The sequence below is a fragment of the Capricornis sumatraensis genome, chromosome 3 (genome assembly GCF_032405125.1).
Source record: "Capricornis sumatraensis isolate serow.1 chromosome 3, serow.2, whole genome shotgun sequence".
Taxonomy (NCBI): Eukaryota; Metazoa; Chordata; class Mammalia; order Artiodactyla; family Bovidae; genus Capricornis; species Capricornis sumatraensis.
Window position 1 is genome coordinate 52,233,621 of NC_091071.1, and position 24,807 is coordinate 52,258,427.

Sequence of the window (24,807 nt, forward strand, 5' to 3'; positions counted from 1 at the left end):
GTGCTTTTCTGCACAGCTTAAATTTTAGTAACACATATCATGTTTACAAAATAACAAGTTTATTATTCTTAAAAAATAATACAGTGCAGACTTATAATGGGGACAATTGCCTTTTATATGCTTCATTCTGTGTTCTCTGTACTTTGAGATATATCTTTTCTCAGATTTTAGTTCCCAATAGCCCTTTCTTTTACTGCTCTGCTATCACAACCATGCAAGCTACAGAGAAAGGAGGTGCTCCGATACTATCTGATATAAAGACTGAGATTGGAATCTACTTTTACTTTTTGAATATGATTTTTTAAAGGTTCAGAAAAAGAAACAGTTTAGCTCCAGCAGGAAGGGAAAAAAAGAGAAGATGGGTAAATAGTTTCTTGGAAACTGAAGAAATAGGCACACAATAGGAAACCATTCTTAAAGGTAAAAATATGCATATCTGCTTTGGAGATCAAGTTTCCCACAGTTAATAAAATTAGAAGAAAGACAAAAATGACTTTAGTTTGATTTAAATACATGTATTTATGTACATGTTTCTTAAGGGATGAAAGATTACTTCATCCAAATGTCTCTTAAAATGTAAGAACACAATGAGCTGATATCTTGGTTTGTAATCAGAAGAGATTTCATCTCTGAAATGATTTGACTACTTTCCTTATCTCACACCACTCATGTCAAATGACAAAGAGAAAACTCTGGAGGCAACTTTCTTGTACCTAGAAGCCTTCTAATCAGTCTTTGAAATGCACCCACATTATTGATAATGACAATTCCATGTTGAAATCTAATTTCCAAAACTCTGGAGTCTACTGCTGTAACAATCCCTTCTATTTCCTTACTATTTCTTATTTCTCTTGGGTCCTTTGCTCAAAAATTGCTTAGCTCTTTGCTAATTTTCTTATATTTTGCATACACTTATTTTAGTTACTTATCAAAACCACTACCGAAGTGATCTTGATGAAAACATTTTATTTTTTTTTTACCATTTTTCACTTTCCCACCAAACTGTAGTATCTCCTACCTATCCTTTTTACATAAATCCCTAAATTTCCTATTTCAGGCTTCAGAATGCTACTGCTTGACTCATTTGAGACCAAATTAGACTTTACGTTTTTTTACATTCTTGGGCTATAAACAAGCTTTCTTATTATTCCACATATTGCCAAACATAACCATGTGGAAATATGATATAAATAATAAATGTATCCTGTATTCAGAAAATCCCCATTTATAACTAGGTGCTTTCAAGATGAAGAAACATTTAAGGATAGATAACACCAGAAGCAACTTTATCCAAGGATTATATTAATAGAAATACCATTAAGCAAAGCACAATAAGAGAAATAAAATACAAAGGGTTAGACTTTGTGGCCTCCCTGTTAGGGAGGCAATACAGAGACTTTGATCTACTTGGCTCACATCTTTGCCAAACTCTTGGCTCCTTTTTTTTTTTTTTTTTTTTTCTGGCTGGTTTTAAATGAGGTCCAAGGGATCAGTCACATCCTATAGAGGAAGCAGCTGCTGCTGCTAAGTCACTTCAGTCGTGTCTGACTCTGTGTGACCCCATAGACGGCAGCCCATCAGGCTCCCCCGTCCCTGAGATTCTCCAGGCAAGAACATTGGAGTGGGTTGCCATTTCCTTCTCCAATGCATGAAAGTGAAAAGTGAAAGTGAAGTCGCTCAGCTGTGTCTGACTCTTAGCGACCCCATGGACTGCAGCCCACCAGGCTCTGTCCATGGGATTTTCCAGGCAAGAGTATTGGAGTGGGTTGTCCCTGCTTTCTCCATAAACAGGAAGAGATTTCATTTTAATTTATACAAAAGGTAGACATCTATACATATACAATTTATCTCTGGTTTCATTCATCTACCTGGTAAGTAGGTTATCTCTTTAAAATTGGGAATTGTATATTAAAATGGAAAGAAAAACAAATGTTGAATAGGAGACTTGATTTCTAGTCTTAATTTTACTATCTTGTTATGGACACTTTTAGCAAATCACTTAACCTTGCTGGGCTTCAATTTACTTTATCAAGAAAATGATGCTGGGATAAATGATTCCTTAAGTCCTTTTCAACACTAAAAGTCTTTGCACCTGTAACACATATAATATCTTTTTTTTTGGTAAGAGACTGTAGTCCATAGTGAAACATAAGGGATAACTAATGTGGGATTTTTTAGTTTCTATTCAGTAATATCTAACAGCCACACTTGAGCTTTCTCATATAGAGTAATAGTTCACAATGATGACAATCTTCAACATTATGTTTAATAACTATTAAATGCCCAGTTCGGGAAGATCTCCTAGGGAATACGCCAGTATTCTTTCTTGAGGAATTCCATGGACAGAGGAGCCTGGTGGGCTACAGCCCATGGGTCGCAAAGAGTCAGACACGACCGAGCGAATGTTTCAGTTCAGTTTAGTTACTGTGATGATCATTTCACAATATATACAAATATCGAATCTTTATGTTGTACACTTGAAACTAAAATAATGCTCTATGTCAATTATGTCTCAATAAAATATGACAATAATAAATAAATAAATAAAATTAGAAAGAAATATTTCAATTACCTGGGAAAACGTGGGGTGGGGGTTTAAAATAGGCCTATGATTTTCAAAAATCATTTTATAAATTCATCTCAAGAATTGAGAAGTTAGGTAAGGTTTAGTGTTTACTATCATCTTTTTTCCCCATTTATTCCTATATTTTATAAGCAAATACCAACCATAAAGTTCTAATTCAACAAACTTCCTGCTTTTACTATTTCTTATTTGTCTTTACATTGTTTAACATGAAAAATGCTTATATCTTCTCACTCTAAAGAAGGCAATGGAAAAATAACACAGCTTTCTAAGTTTCTTTTAAGTGTCTGTCAGTGTAGATGTGGCACACAAAAGGACATTTCCAAATGGTTACAGATGCAGGATTATTACCAATAAATATAATGGTATACGCCATTTTTAATGAAAGGACAGTTAATTTATATGCTCATTCAACAGATTTTAAGAAGTTTGGAATGAATATAAGTTGTGCGTATTAGCATTATTGAGAACTTATTCTAAAATCTAGGACGATTTACTTAAAGGTATTACTTAGAATTGATTTTTAAAGTGGTTTTGAGACTAACTAAAAACTTTTGAACAAATAATATGGATTACATAGAATGCAATTGAGTTCTTCATGTTTTTTCATCCTCCCTGGTATCTACAACCAGCAAAACTGGAGAATGCGAATGATTCCACCTACTACAAAGCTGCTGTAAAGAATCTCCTGAATTTGGGATTTTAAGCTATTTTGAATGGTTTAGCAATTCATCTCATTGATTACAAAGATGTATCTTTTGCCCAGCTTTTAATGATTCCACAGGGTTCAATGTGAATATTTTTATTTCCTGACTTCCTTTTAAGATATGTATTTATTTCTATGTTTGGCTATGCTGGGTCTTTGTTGCTGGGTGAGGGCTTTCTTGCAGTGAGCAGGGGCTACTCCAGTTGTGGTGTGTAGGCTTCCCACTGCAGCAGCCTCTCTGGCTGCACAGCATGGCCTCTAGGCGTGCAGGCTCAGTCGTCGTGGCTCAGCGGCTCTGGCAGTTATGGCACATGGGCTTAGTGGGCCCATGGCATTTGGAATCTTCCCAGACCAGGGATCAAATCCATGTCCCCTGCATTGCTGGGTGGATTCTTTACCACAGACCACCAGGGAGTGCCTTTTATTTATTTATTTATTTATTTTCTGACTTTGCTATAAATACCATTTATTTTTAAGATTCAAATATTCTTCTAAGTCAAAAACCAATATTAACATTTCATTGAAGGGTTACTTACCATATATTCACTAAAAATAATTTGAGAATCATTAGTAAAATGATTAAGTTTATATGAAAAACCTTCCTTTACCATGGTTCATTAGACCACATAAGGTTTTAATATTCTCTCTTCATTAATATCTTACTTGATGTGGACTTCCTTATATTTCTGTACTTGATTTAAAACCCAGATGATCCTCACATTAACATCCTATTTCAGAATGCAGTTGTTGAAAACTCAGAAAAAATAGGAAAGTGTGATTACAATGGTAATTTTCTATAACAATCAAAGCCATCTCTTGTATATTAACCTACAATGTCAGCACCACTGAATGTCCTGCCATGCTTGCAGGAATAGCCATTCCTTTCCGAGTTGAAATTTTCAGGTTAGCCACTATACATACCCTGGCTGTTCTCACTGTTTCTGATGCAATTTTTTTGTAAAAAAGGAGATGATATCTGTATTAGATGATGTATTCTAACTAAGGACTTGGAGATGTATTCTCATCTCTCAGAATACATGCTTAGACATGTATTCTAAGAATTTGGCTGTTTTTCAGATAATAGTGCAAAGGCTAATTTATTCTCAAGAGATAATAACAGCCATTCCAATTCTAGAGTTGACAGAACACTGTTTTTATAATAAAGATATTAATAAACTCTTGATACCTAAGACACAGACCAAACGGGTTTTTAAAATATGTTAACTCACTTAAACCTCATAACTCAATGAGGTAGGCACAATTATTAACTTCATTTTATAAATGAGAATGCTGTTGCTGCTAAGTCGCGTCAGTTATGTCTGACTTTGTGCGACCCCATAGACAGCAGCCCACCAGGTTCCTTCATCCCTGGGATTCTCCAGGCAAGAACACTGGAATGGGGTGCCATTTCCTTCTCCAATGCATAAAAGTGAAAAGTGAAAGTGAAGTCGCTCAGTTGTGTCCGACTCTTAGCGACCCCATGGACTGCAGCCCACCAGGCTTCCCCGTCCATGTGAATACTGAGGGACAGAAAAGTTACATAATTCAGATAAGAGCTGGGGGGGGGGCTGAAATTTGAATCCAGATAGTTTGACTGGAGTGTGAAGTCAAGTGGGCCTTAGGAAGCATTACTACAAACAAAGCTAGTGGAAGTGATGGAATTCCACCTGAGCTATTTCAAATCTTAAGAGATGATGTTGTGAAAGTGCTGCACTCAATATGCCAGCAAATTTGAAAACAGCAAAGACCATAGGACTGGAAAAGGTCAGTTTTCATTCTAATCCCAAAGAATGCTCAAACTACTACATGACTGTACTCATTTCACATGCTAACAAGGTAATGTTGAAAATCTTTCAAGCTAGGCTTCAGCAGTACATGAACTAAGAACTTCCAGATGTACAACTTGGGTTTAGAAAAGGCAGAGGAACCAGAGATCAAGTTGCCAATATCCACTGAATCACAGAAAAAGCAAGAGAGTTCCAGAAAAACATCTGCTTCTACTTCATTGAATCCACTAAAGCCTTTGACTGTGTGGATCACAATAAACTGTGGAAAATTATAGAGACAGGAATACTAGACCATCTAACCTGTCTCATGAAAAACTTGCATGCGGGTCAAAAAGCAACAGTTAGAACCAAACATGGAATATTGGACAGGTTCCAAATTGGGAAAGGAGTATATCAAGGCTTGTATATTGTCACTCTGCTTATTTAACTTATATGCACAGTACATCATGTGAAATGCCGGCCTGGATAAAGCACAAGCTGGAATCAAGATTGCACAGAGACATATCAACAACTTCAGATATGCAGATGATACCACCCTAATGGTAGAAAGTAAAGAGGAACTAAAGAGACTTTTGATGAAGGTAAAAAGAGAAGAGTGAAAAAGCTGGCTTAAAACTCAACATTCAAAAACCTAAGATCATAGCATCCAGTCCCAATCACTCATGGCAAATCAGGTCAGTTCAGTTCGGTCTCTCAACTGTGTCTGACTCTGAAACCACATGGACTGCAGTACGCCAAGCTTCCCTGTCCATCACCAACTCCTGGAGCTTACTCAAATTCATGTCCATCAAGTTGGTGATGCCATCCAACCATCTCATCCTCTGTCATCCACTTCTCTTCCCGCCTTCAATCATTCCTAGCATCAGGGTCTTTGCAAATAAGTCACTTCTTCTCATCAGTTGGCCAAAGTATTGGAGTTTCAGCTTAAACATCAGTCCTTCCAATGAATATTCAGGACTCATTTCCTGTAGGATGGACTGGTTGAATCTCCTTGCTGTCCAAGTACTCTCAAGAGTCTTCTCCAATACCACAGATCAAGAGCATCAATTCTTCGGTCCTCAGCTTTCTTTATAGTCCAACTCTCCCATCCACATACAACTACTGGAACAACTATAGCTTTGAGTAGACAGTTGTTTGCTGGCAAAGTAACATCTCTGCTTTTTAATATGCTGTCTAGGTTGGTCATAACTTTTCTTCCAAGGAGCAAGCATCTTTTAATTTCATGGCTGCAGTCACCATCTGCAGGGATTTTGGAGCTCCAAATAATAAAGTCTGTCACTGTTTCCATTGTTTTCCCATGTATTTGCCATGAAGTGATGGGACAAAATGCCATGATTTTCATTTTCTGAATGTTGAGTTTTAAGCCAACTTTTTCACTCTCCACTTTCACTTTCATCAAGAGGCTCTTTAGTTCTTCTTCACTTCTGCCATAAGGGTGGTGTCATCTGCATATCTGAGGTTATTGATATTTTCCCAGGAATCTTGATTCCAGCTTGTGCTTCATCCAGTCCAGCATTTATCATGATGTACTCTGCATATAAGTTAAATAAGCAGGGTGACAATATACAGCCTTGACATACTCCTTTTCCTATTTGGAACCAGTCTGTTGTTCCATGTCCAGTTCTAACTGTTGCTTCTTGACCTCCATACAGATTTCTCAGCAAGCAGGTCAGGTGGTCTGCTATTCCCATCTCTTCAAGAATTTTTCACAGTTTGTTGTGATCCACACAGTTGAAGGGTTTGGCATAGTCAATAAAAGCAGAAATAGATGTCTTTCTGGAATTCTCTTTTCTGATGATCCAGTGGATGTTGGCACTTTGATATTTGGTTCCTCTGCCTTTTCTAAATCCAGCTTGAACATTTGGAAGTTCACAGTCATGCACTGTTGAAGCCTGGCTTGGAGACTTTTGACCATGGCTTTGCCAGCGTGTGAGATGAGTGCAATTGTGAGGTAGTTTGAACATATCTTAGCATTGTAGATGGGAAAAATGGAAATAGTGACAAACTTTATTTTCTTGGGTCCAAAATCACTGCAAATGGTAACTGCAGTCATGAAATTAATAGATTCTTGCTCTTTGAAGGAAAAGCTATGACAAAATTAGACAGTATATTAAAAAGCAGAGAGATCATTTTCCAGAAATGTCCAAACAGTCAATGCTATGGTTTCTCCAATTGTCACATATGGATGTGAGAGCTGGACCATAAAAAAGGCTGAGAACCAAAGAATTGATGGCTTTTGAATTGTGGTGTTGGAGAAAACTCTTGAGAGTCCCTTGGACAGCAAGGTGATCAAAGCAGTCAATCCTAAAGTCAATCACCTTGAGTATTTATTGGAAGGAGTGATGCTGAAGCTGAAGCTTCAGTACTTTGCCACCTGATGCAGAGTTGACTCATTGGAAAAGACCCTGATGCTGGGAAAAATGGAAGGCAGAAGGACGAGGGGGCAACAGAGGATGAGATGGTTGGATGGCATCACTGACCCAATGGACATGAGTTTGAGCAAACTCTGGAAATGGTGAAGGATAGGGAAGCCTGGCATGCTGCAGTACACGGGGTCACAAAGCTTCAGACATGGCTTAGCTACTGAGCAACAAAAAAGTTTGAGAAGTGGCTGTTCCAGTCACTGCAGCTACTATGTGTCTATTAAATTGATAGCATTAATGGAGTTATTGGGCTGCATCTGAGCATACCAATACCACAAATCTAGATTTTAATTTCCCCGTATCAATGACTATTGCATACATTTAGCTGGAGTTTCAAACTTAAGTGGCTTAAGATGTGGCTTTCAACTAACTCAGCGTTAGTATACCCAAGTTGTAAACACTGTCGTATCTGTGATTTCATTGGTTTTTTGTTCTTTGTGGTTTTCCCTCTGGTTTTGTTGTTGTTGTTTTTTGTTTTTAAGCCAAGCAAGAGCTTACAGGCTATAAATGCTGAGGACCAGGCTGTGAAGATTGAAAAACCCTGGTTAGAAACTACACAACTCACTAACTGAGGAAGATCTAGAGGGTCACAGTTCAGCTGAGTCTTCTCTCTTGTCAAACATGCCAAGAGGCAAATAATGTGTGCTTCATATATGAAATTATGATACCTCTAGAAATCAATGAAATGTGTCAGTCTTTCTTTTTAAAACCTCTGTTTGACCTTCGTGTTTTACGTGTTGGTCATCATTTATTTAGTTTTCTTCCAAACCTTTTGTTTCATGTGCCTGTTCTCTCTCTCCAAGTAAGTCATAAGGCTTTAAGGTCAAGATACATGTTTCTGTTTGTTTTGGATTTGCTCACTTTCAGAACTTGGAACACAGTAAGCAGATAATCAAGGAATGCTGACTCTTTACTGCCACATGGTGCAAAGTAGTATAATCTCTCAAGAACTGCTTTCTTATATTCTCTGACAGAGCTAGATATTTCATAAAAAGATAAATACATCATCCTTTTTGGAGACAGTTATATATTTTAGAATAAAGCATTTAAAAATAAATGTTTTTCATGAACGATATCACAATTCTTCATGTGAGAAATGACTATCTCACACCAACAGAATAATAAGTTCATTAAACATTTCCCAATATTTCATATTTTTATAGAAAGGACAGTTTAGCAGTCTCACCAAAAGATGGGAGGAATGGAAAACACTACAGTCTTCCTTTGTGACCCCATGGACTGCAGTCATGGACTGAAGTCCACCGGATTCCTCTGTCCATGGAATTCTCCAGACAAGAATAAGTGGAATGGGTAGGCATTCTCTTCTCTAGGAGATCTTCCTGACCCAGGGATCAAACCTGGGTCTCCTGCATTGCAGGTGGATTCCTTACTGTCTTAGCCACCAGGGAAGTCCCATAGTCTTCCTTAACGGTGGTCAAAAATTACCTTTAAATTTACACTTAAATGTTCTAATAATATCAAAAATAGAAAGCTAATCCACTATCCACCTATAGAGCCTATCAGCTTTGTCTTATACTCAGATGCCTACTGCTCTTCTCCTTCAGCTCCTGCCCAGCATCAAGCCACAGTCACTCTCCTTGTGTGGGCCTCTCCACTGGACTCCGGATGCGTGTTCACCTTTGCCTCTTACAGCTAATTTCTGTTAAAAGCTTCTTTCACTTCTTGTCACTCTTTCTCTCAAAACTCGCTAAATTGAGTGTTTCTCAAATTTTACAGTGATCGACGCTGGAGAGGTGGAAACGTCCCCCCTCTACCCTTCTTGAATTCTTGTGGCTGGACTAATAATAGAATTGATACAAGATAGATTAATAGAAGAAAAGAAACATATTTTAAGTCATGTACAATGAGGTCTCATAAAAATAGAACCGGACTTAACAAGTGTCCACAGCAGGCAGCTTTTATCCTTTCATATTTTTTAGAAAAGAAACATAAACTTGTGAGCTACTAACAGGACAAAGAAACCTGGGTTTAGAGTGTCCGGTTAGTGAAGAATCTAAACAGAATTTGGGCTTGTGCTGTTAAAGCAGTAACGAGGTTGGTGTATATAGGCTCCTCCTTTAAGTCCCCTATCTCTGGTAATATGGGTGCCCTTCCACCTTCAAATGCAGGCAGGCGGGACCTACCTTTAACACCAGAGATTTATTCAGTGCTTTCAGGGAGACAGAAAGAAGGATTAGAGTGTCCCTCCTGTGTTGTGACTTTTTAAGTAACTTGTTTTTAAACGAATCAAGTGGCATATTTGGGGGTAGCATGGTCTGAGCCCTCAAGAACTATGGGACATACTCTGATCTTCCTGCTCTACTCCACATGTGTTTACTGTTACTTCCCTATAATCAACTGAGTTCCACCATCCGGGGCCTGGCTGGTCCTTGGCTAGGCAAACATGGTCCTACCTAGCCTGTGACAGCTGACCTGCAAATGCAGCCACAGGCTTCACTCCCTCACTTCCCTTAGCCCTCTGCCCTCTTCAGAGACCTTCCCTGACTACTTCATGTAACACAGCACCCTCTTTCCCACTTCTCCCAACCCTCAACATTTTGCTTTACTTTTCTACATAGTAATAACTACAGGCTGGCATACTGTATTAATAAATAAAATACTGTGTTAATACTACATTATTTATATGAATAAGTATTTCCTACATAATATGTAGTATGCTAAATAAATAACACTAACACTGTATCAATAAAATACACACACAGTTTCCTTACTAGCTGTCTCTTAAAAAAGTCGTATTATTTTGCTTATTATATGTGAGTCCCAGGAAGCCAGGATCTTATCTATTTGGTTCACTAATCAGTTCCTATTGTCTCAGTCAGAACCTGCCATAAATTAGGAGCTCAATTCAAATGAATAAGTACATATGCACAAATAAATCTATATTTACACTTTACCATATGTTTCTATTACTCTTACCATGTTATTATGCATATTTCAGAAATCACGTTAAGACACCATATTCAATGAGGACATGAGGTTAAACTTATATGTGGATCATCTCTTCTATTAACATTAATTGTTCTGTTAAGAAACTCCCCCTCCTCATTCTTATTTCAAAATTTATACTTAAAGCTGGTAAAGTCTTTAGTACTACTTATAGGCAGGTGTTCAAGCTGGTTTAGAAAAGGCAGAGGAACCAGAGATCAAATTGTCAACATCCGCTGGATCATCGAAAAAGCAAGAGAGTTCCAGAAAACTATCTACTTCTGCTTTATTGACTATGCCAAAGCCTTTGACTGTGTGGATCACAATAAACTGTGGAAAATTCTGAAAGAGCTGGGAATACAAGACAACATGACCTGCCTCTTGAAAAACCTATATGCAGGTCAGGAAGCAACAGTTAGAACTGGACATGGAATAACAGACTGGTTCCAAATAGGAAAAGGAGTACGTCAAGGCTGTATACTGTCACCCTGCTTATTTAACTTATATGCAGAGTACATCATGAGAAATGCTGGGCTAGAAGCAGCACAAGCTGGAATCAAGATTGCTGGGAGAAATATCAATAACCTCAGATATGCAGATGACACCACCCTTATGGCAGAAAGGCCTCTTGATGAAAGTGAAAGAGGAGAGTAAAAAAGTTGGCTTAAAGCTCAACATTCAGAAAACTAAGATCATGGCATCTGATCCCCTCACTTAAGGGGAAATAGATGGGGAAACTGGAGAAGGCAATGGCAACCCACTCCAGTGTTCTTGCCTGGAGAATCCCAGGGATGGTGGAGCCTGGTGGGCTGCCATCTATGGGGTCACACAGAGTCGGACACGACTGATGCGACTTAGCAGCAGCAGCATCAGCAGATGGGGAAACAGTGGAAACAGTGTCAGACTTTATTTTTTTCGGCTCCAAAATCACTGCAGATGGTGATTGCAGCCATGAAATTAAAAGACGCTTACGCCTTAGAAGGAAAGTTATGACCAACCTGGATAGCATATTCAAAAGCAGAGACATTACTTTGCCAACAAAGGTCCATCTAGTCAAGGCTATGGTTTTTCCTGTGGTTGTGTATGGATGTGAGAGTTGGACTGTGAAGAAAGCTGATCACCGAAGAATTGATGCTTTTGAACTGTGGTGTTGGAGAAGACTCTTGAGAGTCCCTTGGACTGCAAGGAGATTCAACCAGTCCACTCTAAAGGAGATCGGTCCTGGGTGTTCTTTGGAAGGAATGCTGCTAAAGCTGAAACTCCAGTACTTTGGCCACCTCATGCGAAGAGTTGACTCATTGGAAAAGAGTCTGATGCTGGGAGGGATTGGGGGCAGGAGGAGAAAGGGATGACAGAAGATGAAATGGCTGGATGGCATCACTGACTCGATGGACGTAAGTTTGAGTGAACTCCAGGAGTTGGTGATGGACAGGCAGGCCTGGCGTGCTGCAATTCATGGGGTCGCAAAGAGTCGGATACAACTGAGCGACTGAACTGAACTGAACATTTACGAGTAGTAATTTTTTTCCAGATACTGTTTTAAGACTTCATGTAACACCTTTATATCTATAAAAATTCTAATTGAGAAATTACTCTTATCCTTATTTACAGATTAGTAACCACAGACATAGTAAGGTTAGATAATTTGCCCCAAACTAGAGTGACTTTACTTTGATATTTCACTTTCATTCATTGGAGAAGGAAATGGCAACCCACTCCAGTGTTCTTGCCTGGAGAATCCCAAGGATGGGGGAGCCTGGTGGGCTGCCGTCTATGGGGTCACACAGAGTCAGACACGACTGAAGCGACTTAGCAGCAACACACAGCTAGTTAGTTTTGGAGTCAAGATTAAACCAAGGCAATCTGGTTATAGATTATGTTTTTTACTTCTGTTGCCCCAAGGTATTTCCTATGGACATAGATTTGCTTTGCAAGTGACATCTACTCTAGGAAGAGACAGAGAACATTTTCAAATACAACTACTAAACAATCAATCTTTAAAGTGCCACAGAGAGGAAAATTCAGAAAAAAATAATGTTCTTCAAATATTTTTAACGCTACTCAGTCCACATGATCTCACTCAGCAGACCACATGAGAAGAAATGGAACCAACCTCCTCTTCCACATTTGACTGACCCCAGTGTGGACGGTTGCTGGGCCCTCTGCTTCTTGCGGGATGTCTTACCATTGTTATGGGCCCATGAATCAGCACAGGCAACTTAGCCATGTAGACAGGCAGATTGCCATTGTCACATTATGCAAAGAGTTAATGATAGCTCTAATTACAGTAAAATTTTTCAATCCTTTATAAACTAGTTTTTAAAATGAGGTACTTCAATCATTTATAAAAGTGAATAATGTCTGGTAGTTTCACATGAAAGATTTAATTTTATTATGATTGATAACAGAAAAAGAATTGAGCATGGGCTTTAAAGTTACAGTGGTTTTCTACATTAAATTTTTTTCTATGAGGATTTCATGCAGTGTAGCAATAGCTAACATGAGGAATATGTGTGGAAGAGATGGGTAATATTAACTTTTTTTTTTTTCTCTTAAGCTCTTATGTAAACTTTTCATGCTAATTCATGGCAATCAATCCTCATGTTAACTTTACAGGGGAATTCATAAGCATCATAGTGATTTCCAGTATGTTAATTTTACAGAGAAAGCATTTTTTGAGCATTTTCTTTGCTGCACAGTCAGGCAGAAAACATAAAGTTGCTACACGCTAGAAAGCTCACTGCTGAGCAACCCTCCAGAAGAATTTCTTCTAGATGGCCTTTTAAATGTTGCTTCCTGCTGATTCAGACTCAGACCAGTGCTCTAGAGGTTTCCCATAGAGCTCTCCATTCAGTAATTTTTTAGAAAATTTTTCCTGAAATAGTTCTTCATAACTAATCTCTTTATATACCACTAATCCACTGTTCACTGTTTATAAAAATAATTTTGCCATTTTCTATTTCCTCCCCTGCCATTTCTGAAGTTGCTTAAGTCTGGCCCACTCTCTTATTCCCAAATACAACTCTTTAAAATTCACTTCTGTCTCTTCCAAATTTAAACAGACTTCTCTGAAATATACTCTATGTTTTGTGTTCATTAATTATAAAATAACATCTTTCTTTAAAGACCCTTCTGTAAATGCCATTCATTCATTTGGACAGTCTTCCAACAACAGCAGTGAATCAAATCTTTGAAGACATGGAGTATGGATTGTTTCTATTTCTCTATTAAAATGCAGGACTTGAACAAAAGATTCATACAAAATATGTACTTTCCCTATGTTTTCTCAATAGTTTAAGCTTTGTTTGTCTCCCTTTTTTTGTGTTATAATTGCATTCATTAAAATTGAAGCTCATTTCCAGACTAGTTTTATATTTGTCTGTGTAATGAAACATTAAGTATTTTTAAAGGAAACTAATTTATTTGTTGTTTTGTTTCTTATAGGCCATGCTACTGCAAATAATTTTAACAAAAGCCAAAGTCATTTGAAGAAAATACACTTGTGACTTAAACAGAAATTATAAAAAGACTACTTATTTAGGAAGTAAAACAACTTCCCTTATTATATGCTACAAAATTTATTTATGCAAAGATTTTTCAGGGATTATCTACTAAGAAATATCAAAGCATAAACAATCTTTCTAAGATCAATCATAAACTAACAATAATACTATAGCAACATAAGATTCAATAATACCATATGAACTATTTTACCTTTGCATTATAGGGAATGTAATGTTTTGATAAAGCTTCAGGAGTATGCATCCATGTTTTGTCTGCAATGAAGAATACACCATGTTAAATTAAAGCATAGGTTCTAAGGGTGTCATATTCATGCATTAGCATTTATAAAGAGTCTGATATGGGTGGGAGCACTCCTAAGACAGTTTTGCTAAAGTGAGAAAGAATAGCTAGTCAGATATAAGAACAATATAACCACAAAGTAATTATAAGATTCTCTCCTTAAGTTAAAAATCTTTTCCTTTTATAAGTTTTCAAATAATAAAACAATTCTGAATTTTTTTAAGAATATATTTTTAGAAACCAGTTGGGCTATGAGTAATTATATCAATCATGTGAATAACTATGTTTTTCTTCTTTCACTTGATAGTCTCATGAATTATAGGTTATTTTTGCTAATTACTTTTTCAATAAATAGTAATCTGTTCTTTACTCATGACTATTATTCTTTAGTATCAAAAATTGACAATTTGTAAGGGGACATTTTAACATTAAATTAACAACTAAACAGTTATACAAAACAAATAAATCAATCTGCTAAGTTCACTTAAAAATTAATATTAGGATAGTTTTTTTAGTCTCGATTTAGAGAAACATTGATTGAATGTCAACTATCAGGTGTTTCAGATATAAATAATCTTAAATGCAGTAATTTGAAATTATTACACAACTCAAATTAATATAGTAGAGTAAAGAAGCTTCCCAGGTGGCACAGCAGTAAAGAATCCACCTTGCCAATTCAAGAGACATGGATGTGATTGCTGGAGGGGGAAGATCCCCCTGAAGGAGGAACTGGCAACCACTCTAGTATTCTTGTTTGAAAAATTCCATGGACAGAGGAGACTGGCAGGGTATTGTCAATGGGTTACAAAGAGTTGAACACAACTGGGCGATTGAGCATAGTAGAATAATAGAAATAAAAGTAACTAAAAGAATAGAAGATATTTAAAGTAATTTGTATTATACATTATTAACATTAAGAAAGAATAATTTTTTCATTCAATTTTTGAATTTGATTTATATATTCCACATATCTTCCAAAACATTTTGTGGAACATATAAGCAAGAAAAAAGCAAAACATGTTAATGTTTACACAAGTCAAATTTGTTTTTTTTTTTTTTTTACAAACTGCAATTGTCTGTAATAAAACTTCTCAAACTTCAAATATATTATGTCTTCTTAAGTAGATTTTTGTGAGTATTTTACTCCTCATGGGAATTCAAAAATTTTGAATCAGTACTATAAACTGAATAAATTTAAAGACATATTTTTACCATGAAAAATATTATATAAGTACACACTAAAATAAAAATCAGGTTACTAACAAAGCATTTTTGACATTCAATTAAAAACATTTAAAAAGGATGGTAACTGAAGTAAGTTCAATACCATTAATATGTTATCAAACTGGAGGAATGTGAAGACAGAGAAAATGGCATACATTTCTGGAATTTTAATTATTTTAAACCCTTTAAAGGATACTGCATTATATATCAAACATGTTATGGGTTACAATGCAATACTCAAAAAATATTTGAAGACAAAAATGAGGGATCTATATCTGTGCTCATGGTACAACTGAGGGCTCTTTCTGACTGCTGAAGTGGATACGTGACAACTGCACTTGGGTGAAATATCCTGAGAAGCAATACATCCTATGGTTCAAAAAGCAGTATTAATATACGGACACTGATGTATAAAACTTCTATTTCTTGTATGGATTTTCATTTTAGCAATAGATTTTATGATTGGTACTGAATAGTGATATGACTAATTCAAGAATAATTTATACTTAGATGTGGCAAATAGTCTTGCACTTGCATATTAAAATAAATAATCACAATAGTGTACATCAAAGTAATAAAATACCAAAGACTTGCCTTCAGGAAACCTAAAAATATATCTAATTTCTTTTTTTACCCTTAAACAATTACTTTCATGTCTCTTTTTCCAAGACACTAAACATAGCTCAGGAGGATGTAAAGTCTAACTAAACTTTGAATATGATGGTTCATTCCAATCCTGAGGCAGAGAGATAATTGCTTTTTCCTATAAGACACTATTATTTGAAAAGTGATGATACTGCTTTTGTTATAGTCTCCTATTGCAGTAACCTAAAAAGAGGGTGGGTATATCCAATTGTTACTGGTGACAGACTGAAATAATCACAGTATTAAATTACCAGTGGATAAGCTGCAGTTGCTACAATGACAAAAGATCTACACCCACACACCAAGTGCAGACAATTTAATGGGTGTTCATTTCATACCTCTCGTATAGGTACTGCACTTATTAAACCTGAAGGATTTCCAGAATGAGTCGTTAATATCATTCTAATTTATACTTTGGCAAAAGAAATTAAAAAAAAGAAAAACAGAACAAACCTATACACTAACTTATATAGATGTGGCTGACCTTGAAGAGAGGGTATAGATGATGGGCTCTGGTCATTTTATGGACCCACAGAAGATATTAGACACAGGAAACTGCTGAAGAAACAGGAACATAGATACTCTAGAATATTTTCCTTTTCTTGAAATTTTAAAATATAATCTCTAACTTAATGGTGAGCATTCACATAAAAGTAAATGTCAGCATTTCAAAATATTTGACAGGTGTCAAACCACTTTGACTACTGGACCAATGAATCTGGTGTTCAAAATGTATTTAGATTTAGAGCTCATCTAGAAAGATGCAAGAAACATCATTGTTCTCATATCATAAGAGTTTAACATAGTGAAAGCACCTATTTTGAATATATTAAATTTAAAACTAAGTACTGATGGATGAATGGATAGATCTGAACACAATCTTTCATGAAAAGAAAATTACTGAATTATATTTAAATATTATTGAAATTTCAAGTGCTTTGTACTGCAATTATACCTACTCATCAGTATATCAACTCATATGTTAAAGAACACAACGTATAACTAGCTGAATTATTTAACCACATTTATTCATCTGCTATGTTTTGTTTTTTAAATTAAATTATTTTTGATATAAATAGAATATAGGATTTTAAAAATTCAAAAAGTGAGCTAACATAAGGAAAGAAAACACCAATTAAAATGTAATCTATGATTATGAGGTTAGATAATTTTTACAGAGATCTTCAAAATAGTTCAAAATGATGCAATTCTAGTATATTCAGATTTTTTCAGAACAATGAGCACTTCTGCCTGCATGCATGCTAAGTCAATTCAATTGTGTCTGATTCCTTCAGACCCTGTGGACTGTAGCCTGCCAGTTTCCTCTGTCCATGGAATTCTCCTGGGAAGAATACTGGAGTGGGTTGCCATGCCCTCCTCCAGGGCATCTTCCCAACTAAGAGATCAAACCCACTGACCCAGGGATTGAAGCTATGTCTCAAGTCTCATGCTTTGGTAGGCTGGTTATTTACTACTAGCTCCACCTGGAAAATCCATTCTAACAACTATTAAAGCATTTGAAAAGAGAGTCAGTGAAATGCCTGGCCAATTCAAAGAATACCAGACAAATTACTAATTGGGAGATTTAATAAAAAGAAAAGAAAATTATGTTTAAGTTTAAGATAACAATCTCTTTTCCTTGGGTTTCTGAGAGCCAAGATGACTTAGCAAGTTTGCATGTAATAACTGAGTAAACTGGATATGTGAAATAAGATAAGTTTTTAATGACAGAAGATGATCTTTCTTTGTTTAGAGTACAGTGAAGCATATGTTGATAGTACTTATTGGAAAGATGACTTGACTTATATGTTTTCTAGAGCTATAATTACAGTTTCCAAGGGTCAATATGTATGAATTCTCTTATAAAATTCCACCTTTGCATCACAAATTAAAATTCAACAGATAGTGCTACTGGTTTAAATTGGAGCACAGGCTCCAAGAAGTTTTCTTTAACAACTTGATTAAATGAAAGCATTTGAAGTGACTGGTTAACTTAAGGTAGAATTTCTGCACTGAGTTCCAACTGAATTCAAGTGAAATGTTGATCAATAATTTTCTGTTAAGGATATTTAATCATTAGACTTGAAAAATAAGAGAAGTCAAAAGAAATTTAAAGAAAATGAAGCTAAATAGGAAATAATAAGTGCTCTGCTTCTTTGTTCTCTACATCAATAATTTTCCTTATAGTTGTACTCCTACTCTCTTCACGTAAGACAAATATACAATCACCGTTTACTCATCTTACTGTCCAACTCTTGGGATTTCTCAACTAAAAATCACTCCAAATTCCCTTCAGATGAAGAGTAAATTAGAAATAAAGAGAAGATCTAGAAGTATCTTTAAAAAACATGATAGCATGTTTAAAGTGATGAGTTGTGATGTAAGTTTTTTATTACTTTATTAAAAATATTTCTATAGTTCAGAGAAATATTTCCAGACTTTTTTTTACTAGGTAAAGGGGATAAAAAGAAATGTGAATTTATTTTTGGTATACGTTCTAAATCAGAAGCAAGCTATAAAGCACAATAAATGTCATTTGCCTTACCCTTATTCTGAAAAATAAGTAAAATAATAAATTCTTAGTTTCCTAGGGTTGAAAAGTGACTGAAGTGAAGTGAAGTGGCTCAGTCGTGTCTGACTCTTTGTGACCCCATGGACTGCAGCCTACCAGGCTCCTCTGTCCATGGGATTTTTCAGGCAATAGTACTGGAGTGGATTGCTGTTTCCTTCCCCAGGGGATCTTCCTGACCCAGGGATCGAACCCGGGTGTCCCGCATTGTAGACACACGCTTTATTGTCTGAGCCACCAGGGAAACGTGACTGAGAGTTCTTCAAATTACCCAATCTCTATTGAATACATTAATCCTCTGAACCATATCCAAATGTTTGAACACCTCTCATTTCAGAAAAAAAAAAAAGAAAATACTTTGAATAATTCCACTGTATTTTGGCAAAATTTTGTTGGAATTTTTTTCCTACCTTTAATTTATGACATTATGACTTACACCAATCTTTATTAAACTTTGTTCCATAACCCAATGACAGCATTCAAACATTAAAAGGTCTTCAAACATTGCAAGACCATACCATGGGTTCTCAGCCATGCTTCCACTTGCATGGAAGTCATGCAAGTCATCACTGAAGTCATCCTAGCCTTTCTCAACCAGGCACGTTACAATGTGTCAATCCCTTAAAGCAAGAACACACTGCCTGAGGACGTGGAGTAGAACAGAATGATCTATGCCCTGGTTCAAGATAGTTCATTATTCATTCATTAGAAAATGAACTGGAATCTTGACTTTATTTTTTACCTATGAATGTTTTACTTACATATTTTACCTACACAGCCAAGTTTAGCCATGTTTTACCCACACAGCAATTAACTCTATTTTCTAAATAATAATATAGAAATAAGTATAGAAGTGTTGTATTTTCGAAACCAATGTTTGGCAATTAACATTATTTTATTAAGTTTATAGTGTAGATTATGAACTAACTCATTATTTTCCCCCCATATATGTATAATCCTACTACATCTGTTATCTCTTGCTACTTTCAGTCCCCTAAGAACTTGAGTAGCATTATTTAAGTATTCTCTCCCAACTCATTTATAGTATGTTAAACAGGAAAGAGCCCAGTGTCCATCATCAAAGAACTCCTAGAATGGCAAGATACATTTTTTAACTCTACTGAGCTATATAAAACTATCAAATTTTTCTATCTTTCCTGTAAATATATCATGAAATATTTTGTCAAATGCCATGTTTCCCTGCCCTTTAAGAAATAACATGCAACTAGCTGTTTCTTTCTTCCTGTACTGATAATTATGATATATTCATACTTATTTTAAATTTCTACTTTAAAATTAATAACAAATTCATTTTGTTCTCAATTCACTTATCATCAATCCTAATACAGTTTTCAATAAAAAGTGAAGAGTACATTCAAACACACACCTACAGATAAGTTAATTTAAATCACTATAAGCTATGTAAGTTCAGAAAATTTAGTGTTACAGCTATGAAAAGTGAAGTTAGGACTAACTTTTTAAGTCAGATCACTATTTTTTGCAATTTCACACCACAGGATAAAACTTCCAAAGAACATATTGTCATGTTTTCTGGACTAAATATATTAAACAACTCCACACTTTCATTAGGTTGATAACCAAAGAAGGTTAATTAGCAATGTTTGCAGGTTGTTCTATTCTAACTTCATTCTGGAGTCACATGGTGCGATAATTGGAAAAAGTGATTTCTTAACATTTCTGCTTGATTTTCACAATAATATTGAATTGACTCCCAGGTTCTATAAGTGGGTACACTTACCTTTCTTTCTACTAAAAGCACGGTTCATGATGAGGATCAACCAAATTGATGTTCAGTTCAACTTTATATCCTATAAAAACATAAAATAGTAAAGCTGAAAGGAATGTTGACCAACACCTTTTATGCAAATTATTTTAATTGTAAGGTCTTTTTAAATATTTTAGATGTTTATAAACAATATTCTGAAATATCCTGAAGGACAATGGGTAAGAATAAACATAAGTATTCAATATTATGAGTGGCACAGCAGACAAGAACAATATATCAAAAGGAATTTCTCCAAAGTTCCTTAATATTCTTGTCTTTTTTCTTTTATACATCTTTCATTAATTATATTTACTTGCAAATTTAAGAAGGAAGAAGAATAACTTTTCCCTGAACTTGTCAGTAAAAAGTATGGCAACGTTTTGGATTATCATTAACAGCAGTGGTGAATAAACAAGAGTCATCTGCTTATGACAAGTGGATATCATGCCCCCTCTCCATGCTATACTGGGCAACTCTTTGCCCCATGATACTCCAGGCAGCTGCTGACTATCTTTCAAAACCAAGGCAATGGGGCATTTCCCGCTCCTCATCCCTGAAACCACAGAGGGAGCATTGATGACCCCTGAATCGCCATCGGGATGATGCACCCCTAGTCTTGAAGAACAGTGTGCAGTCACAGCTAAATAGATGTGTGGTCCTGTCCTGCGGGATCTAAGAAATCCAAAATATTTTCATCATTTCATCCCATCAGCATTTCCTTCAGCTGAAACCAGCAGTGTTTCTGTTAGAGTAACTGATTATGTCTGTGAATCACACAGACAGTAATCTTATCAAAGGACAGTTTCTCCATAACCTGGTTATTCTCTGCTACATGAATTGACTGAGAATTTTCCAAACCTTTAAGCATTGATTAATTTGTGCATAACAAATTTATTTCTTTCTCACATTTTACTATAATCATTTAAAAAGAACCAAGCTCCCCCTTTAACATTTTGCTTAGAAATCCTCTCCAGTTAAATATCCAATTTTGTTGATTCCTAGTTTTGCCCTCCACAAAACAGTAGAACACAATACAATTCAGCCAAGTTTGTCTTTTTTTCCATTTTTTAACAATGATCACCTTTTCACCATTGTTCAAAAACATGTTCTATTTTTTTTCCCAAGACCTTAAAAGAATGGGCTTTAATATTTGTATTTCTACTAACATCCTGTTCATGATTGGCTATGGACTCTCTAGGACGTTGGGGACTCTCTCTCCAGCTCTCTCCCTTTCTTCCTTACCTCTTACCAGAACTGTCTTCAGCAGTCCCTTCAAAGTACTCTTGCTTTCTTCTAGCATGCACTGCATAACCCTTCAAGCTTCTCCCCAGTATCTAGTTCCAAAGCTACTTCCACATTTTTAGCTATTTGTTCTCAGTAACAATTTTTGTTTATTTTTCCTTGGTCTGGTCAGGTTGCCATAACAAAATACCTTAGACCGGGTGGTCAAAACAACAGAAATGTATTTCTCACGGTTGTAGAGGCTGGAATTTTGAGAGTCATTCTTTAGCGTGCCAGCATGGTCAGGTTTTAATGAGTACCTTCTACCCAATTAGATCCTAAAGGCTCCATCTCCAAATACCATTTCTTTGGGGGTAAGGGCTTCGACATATTAATTTGGAGGGAACACAAGGATTCAGTCCATAGCACTCTCCATAAATCTACATAACAATTAAAGCACAACAGAGAAATTAATCTTTATCATAAAGTCACTTTTACAGTGAAATTATTGCTGTTTATGTCCTTGAATTTTTACTCCAAGAGGAAAATTAAAATAGTTAACTGAATAATAAATATTATTATTAGGCACTGTTTTGTAGACTTATATAATGACACAATAGTATCACTCTGTTATTCACCTCATACTTTACTCATCTTCTCATGCTATACACTATTAATACAAGATATTTAGTCAGAAATTATTTACGGACCCCCAGTGCCAGACATTATTCAAGATGCAAAGTAATACAATAAAGACCAAATATTTCTGTAACATGTCTAGAAGCTAACAGACATGTTTGCTATCCTCAAGGAATAAGTGAAGATCAAAACTTGCAGAAAAAAAAAAAAAAAACATTCGGTAAAGAAATATAATATATCCAAATGTAAGATTCAACTTCTCTGGAAAAATGAAGAAACCAATACTAAGAATGAAGAGAAAATCTTAAAAGCAGTCAGAAAAGAAGATATTATGTATAGAGGAACAAAGATTAGGATTGCAGCAGCTTTCACATCTGAAACATTGCAAACTAAAAGACAGAGGAGCAACATCTTGAAAGTATGAAAAAAGCTAAAGCTGGATGAAGAAACAGATCACCTAATTATATATGGGGAAAGGTAAGCATGCCCAAAGAATGTTCAAACTACCACACAGTTACACTCATCTCACAGGCTACGAAAGTCATGCTCAAAATTCTCCAAGCCAGGCTTCAACAGTACATGAACCAAGAACTTCCAGATGTTCAAGCTGGATTTCCAAAGGCAGAGGAACCAGGGATCAAATTGTCAACATCCACTGGATCATTGAAAAAGCAAGAGAGTTCCAGAAAAACATCTACTTCTGCCCTCTCGACCATGCAAAACCCTTTGACAGTGTAGATCACAACAAGCTGTGGACAATTCTTAAAGAGATGGGAATATAGACCACCTGACCTGCCTCCTGAGAAATCTGTATGCAGGTCAAGAATCAACAGTTAGAACTGGATGTGGAACAGCAGAAAGGCTCCAAATTGGGAAAGGAGTGCGTCAAGGCTGTATAATGTCACCCTGCTTATTTAACTTATATGCAGAGTACATCATGCGAAATGCCAGGTTGGATATGAAGCACAAGCTGGAATCAAGATTGCCAGGAGAAATATCAGTAACTTCAGATATGCAGATGACAGTAAAGAGCTTCTTGATGAAAGCGAAAGAGGAGAGTGAAAAAGCTGGCTTAAAACAACATTCAGAAAACTAAGACTATGGCATCCAGTACAATCACTTCATAGCAAATAGATGGGGAAACAATGGATACAGTGACAGACTTTACTCTCCTGGGCTCCAAAATCACTGCAGATGGTGACTGCAGCAATGAAATTAAAAGACACTTGCTCTTTGGAAGAAAAGCTAGGATCAACCCAGGTAGCATATTAAAAAGCAGAGACATTACTTTGCTGACAAATGTCTAGTCAAAGGTATGGTTTTTCCAGGAGTCATGTATGGATGTGAGAGTTGGACTATAAATAAAGCTGAGTACTGAAGAATTGATGCTTTTGAACCAAAATGTTGGAGAATACTCTTGAGAGTCCCTTGGACTGCAAGGAGATCAAGCCAGTCAATCCTAAAGGAAATTGGTCCTGAATATTCATTGGAAGGACTGATACTGAAACTGAAACTCCCAATTTTTGGCCAACTAATGTGAAGAACTGACTCATTGAAAAAGACCCTGATGCTGGCAGATGGAGAAGGGGATGACAGAGGATGAGATGGTTGGATGGCATCACTGACTCAATAGATACGAGTTTGGGTAAACTCTGGGAGTTGGTGATGGACAGGGAAGCCTGGCGTGCTGCAGTCCATGGGGTTGCAAAGAGTCAGACACGACTGAGTGACTGAACTGAACTGAAAGAGTGATTTTTCAGGTCCATTTTTAATTTCTTTATAAAACATCATAATATATTGTACAGTTTTACTCTTATCTTTCTTAGGGATCCAGAGGCAAGTAAGTAACTCTGGCTATGTACAAAATACAAATGGGATATGTAAACGTGATCAAGAAAAGAACTGTAATTAATAAATTATTTACAATGTATAGAAACATTATTTAAAGCCAATTGGGAGTTTAAAATCTCTAAATAAAAATTTTAAAGTGCATTATAAACATTAAAGGCAGATGTCATTAAATTATTTTAATCAAAAATTTTTCATAAAAACAGTAAACACATTGACAAACACTATGAATCCACTTCATATTCATTTACTCTATAAGTAACCTTTTTTAGCCCTGATTGTAAAAGAAGTTTGAAGCCAACAATCACTTTTTTAGAATAATCCATCATATACAAGTTTTAAAATTATTTACCAACAGAAATTTGGTAAATTTCCTACAGATATTTATAAATCAGTTCAGAAGAAGTTTAGAGTGAATTTTTAATGAATGGCAGTTTCCTGCTTTGCAACCTGCTGCCCAGGCTCTTGCTTTAAAAATTAAATTACACTGTTATGACCAAAGAAACTCTATATGGTATGAATATTAAAAGCTGTAAAGTAGTTCGCTCTGAATTTCATTTTTATTGTTATGAGTACATTTAATATCAAATTTTCCTGGAATTCTTTCAAGGTTATAAGAAAAAAA

The 24,807-nt window shown here is 35.8% G+C and overlaps 1 protein-coding gene across 1 annotated transcript in view; it reads right to left on the minus strand.

The window, feature by feature from the left end:
- GULP1 (GULP PTB domain containing engulfment adaptor 1) overlaps positions 1-24,807 on the minus strand; it is a 330,502-nt gene that overhangs the window by 95,254 nt on the left and 210,441 nt on the right. Inside the window, exons 3-4 of the mRNA XM_068967678.1 lie at positions 20,448-20,517; positions 14,161-14,222 (exon numbers count right to left, since the gene is read on the minus strand). Of these exons, the coding sequence (XP_068823779.1) occupies positions 14,161-14,222; positions 20,448-20,475 (90 nt within the window). The 5' untranslated portion in view covers positions 20,476-20,517. The remainder of the gene's footprint in view (positions 1-14,160; positions 14,223-20,447; positions 20,518-24,807) is intronic.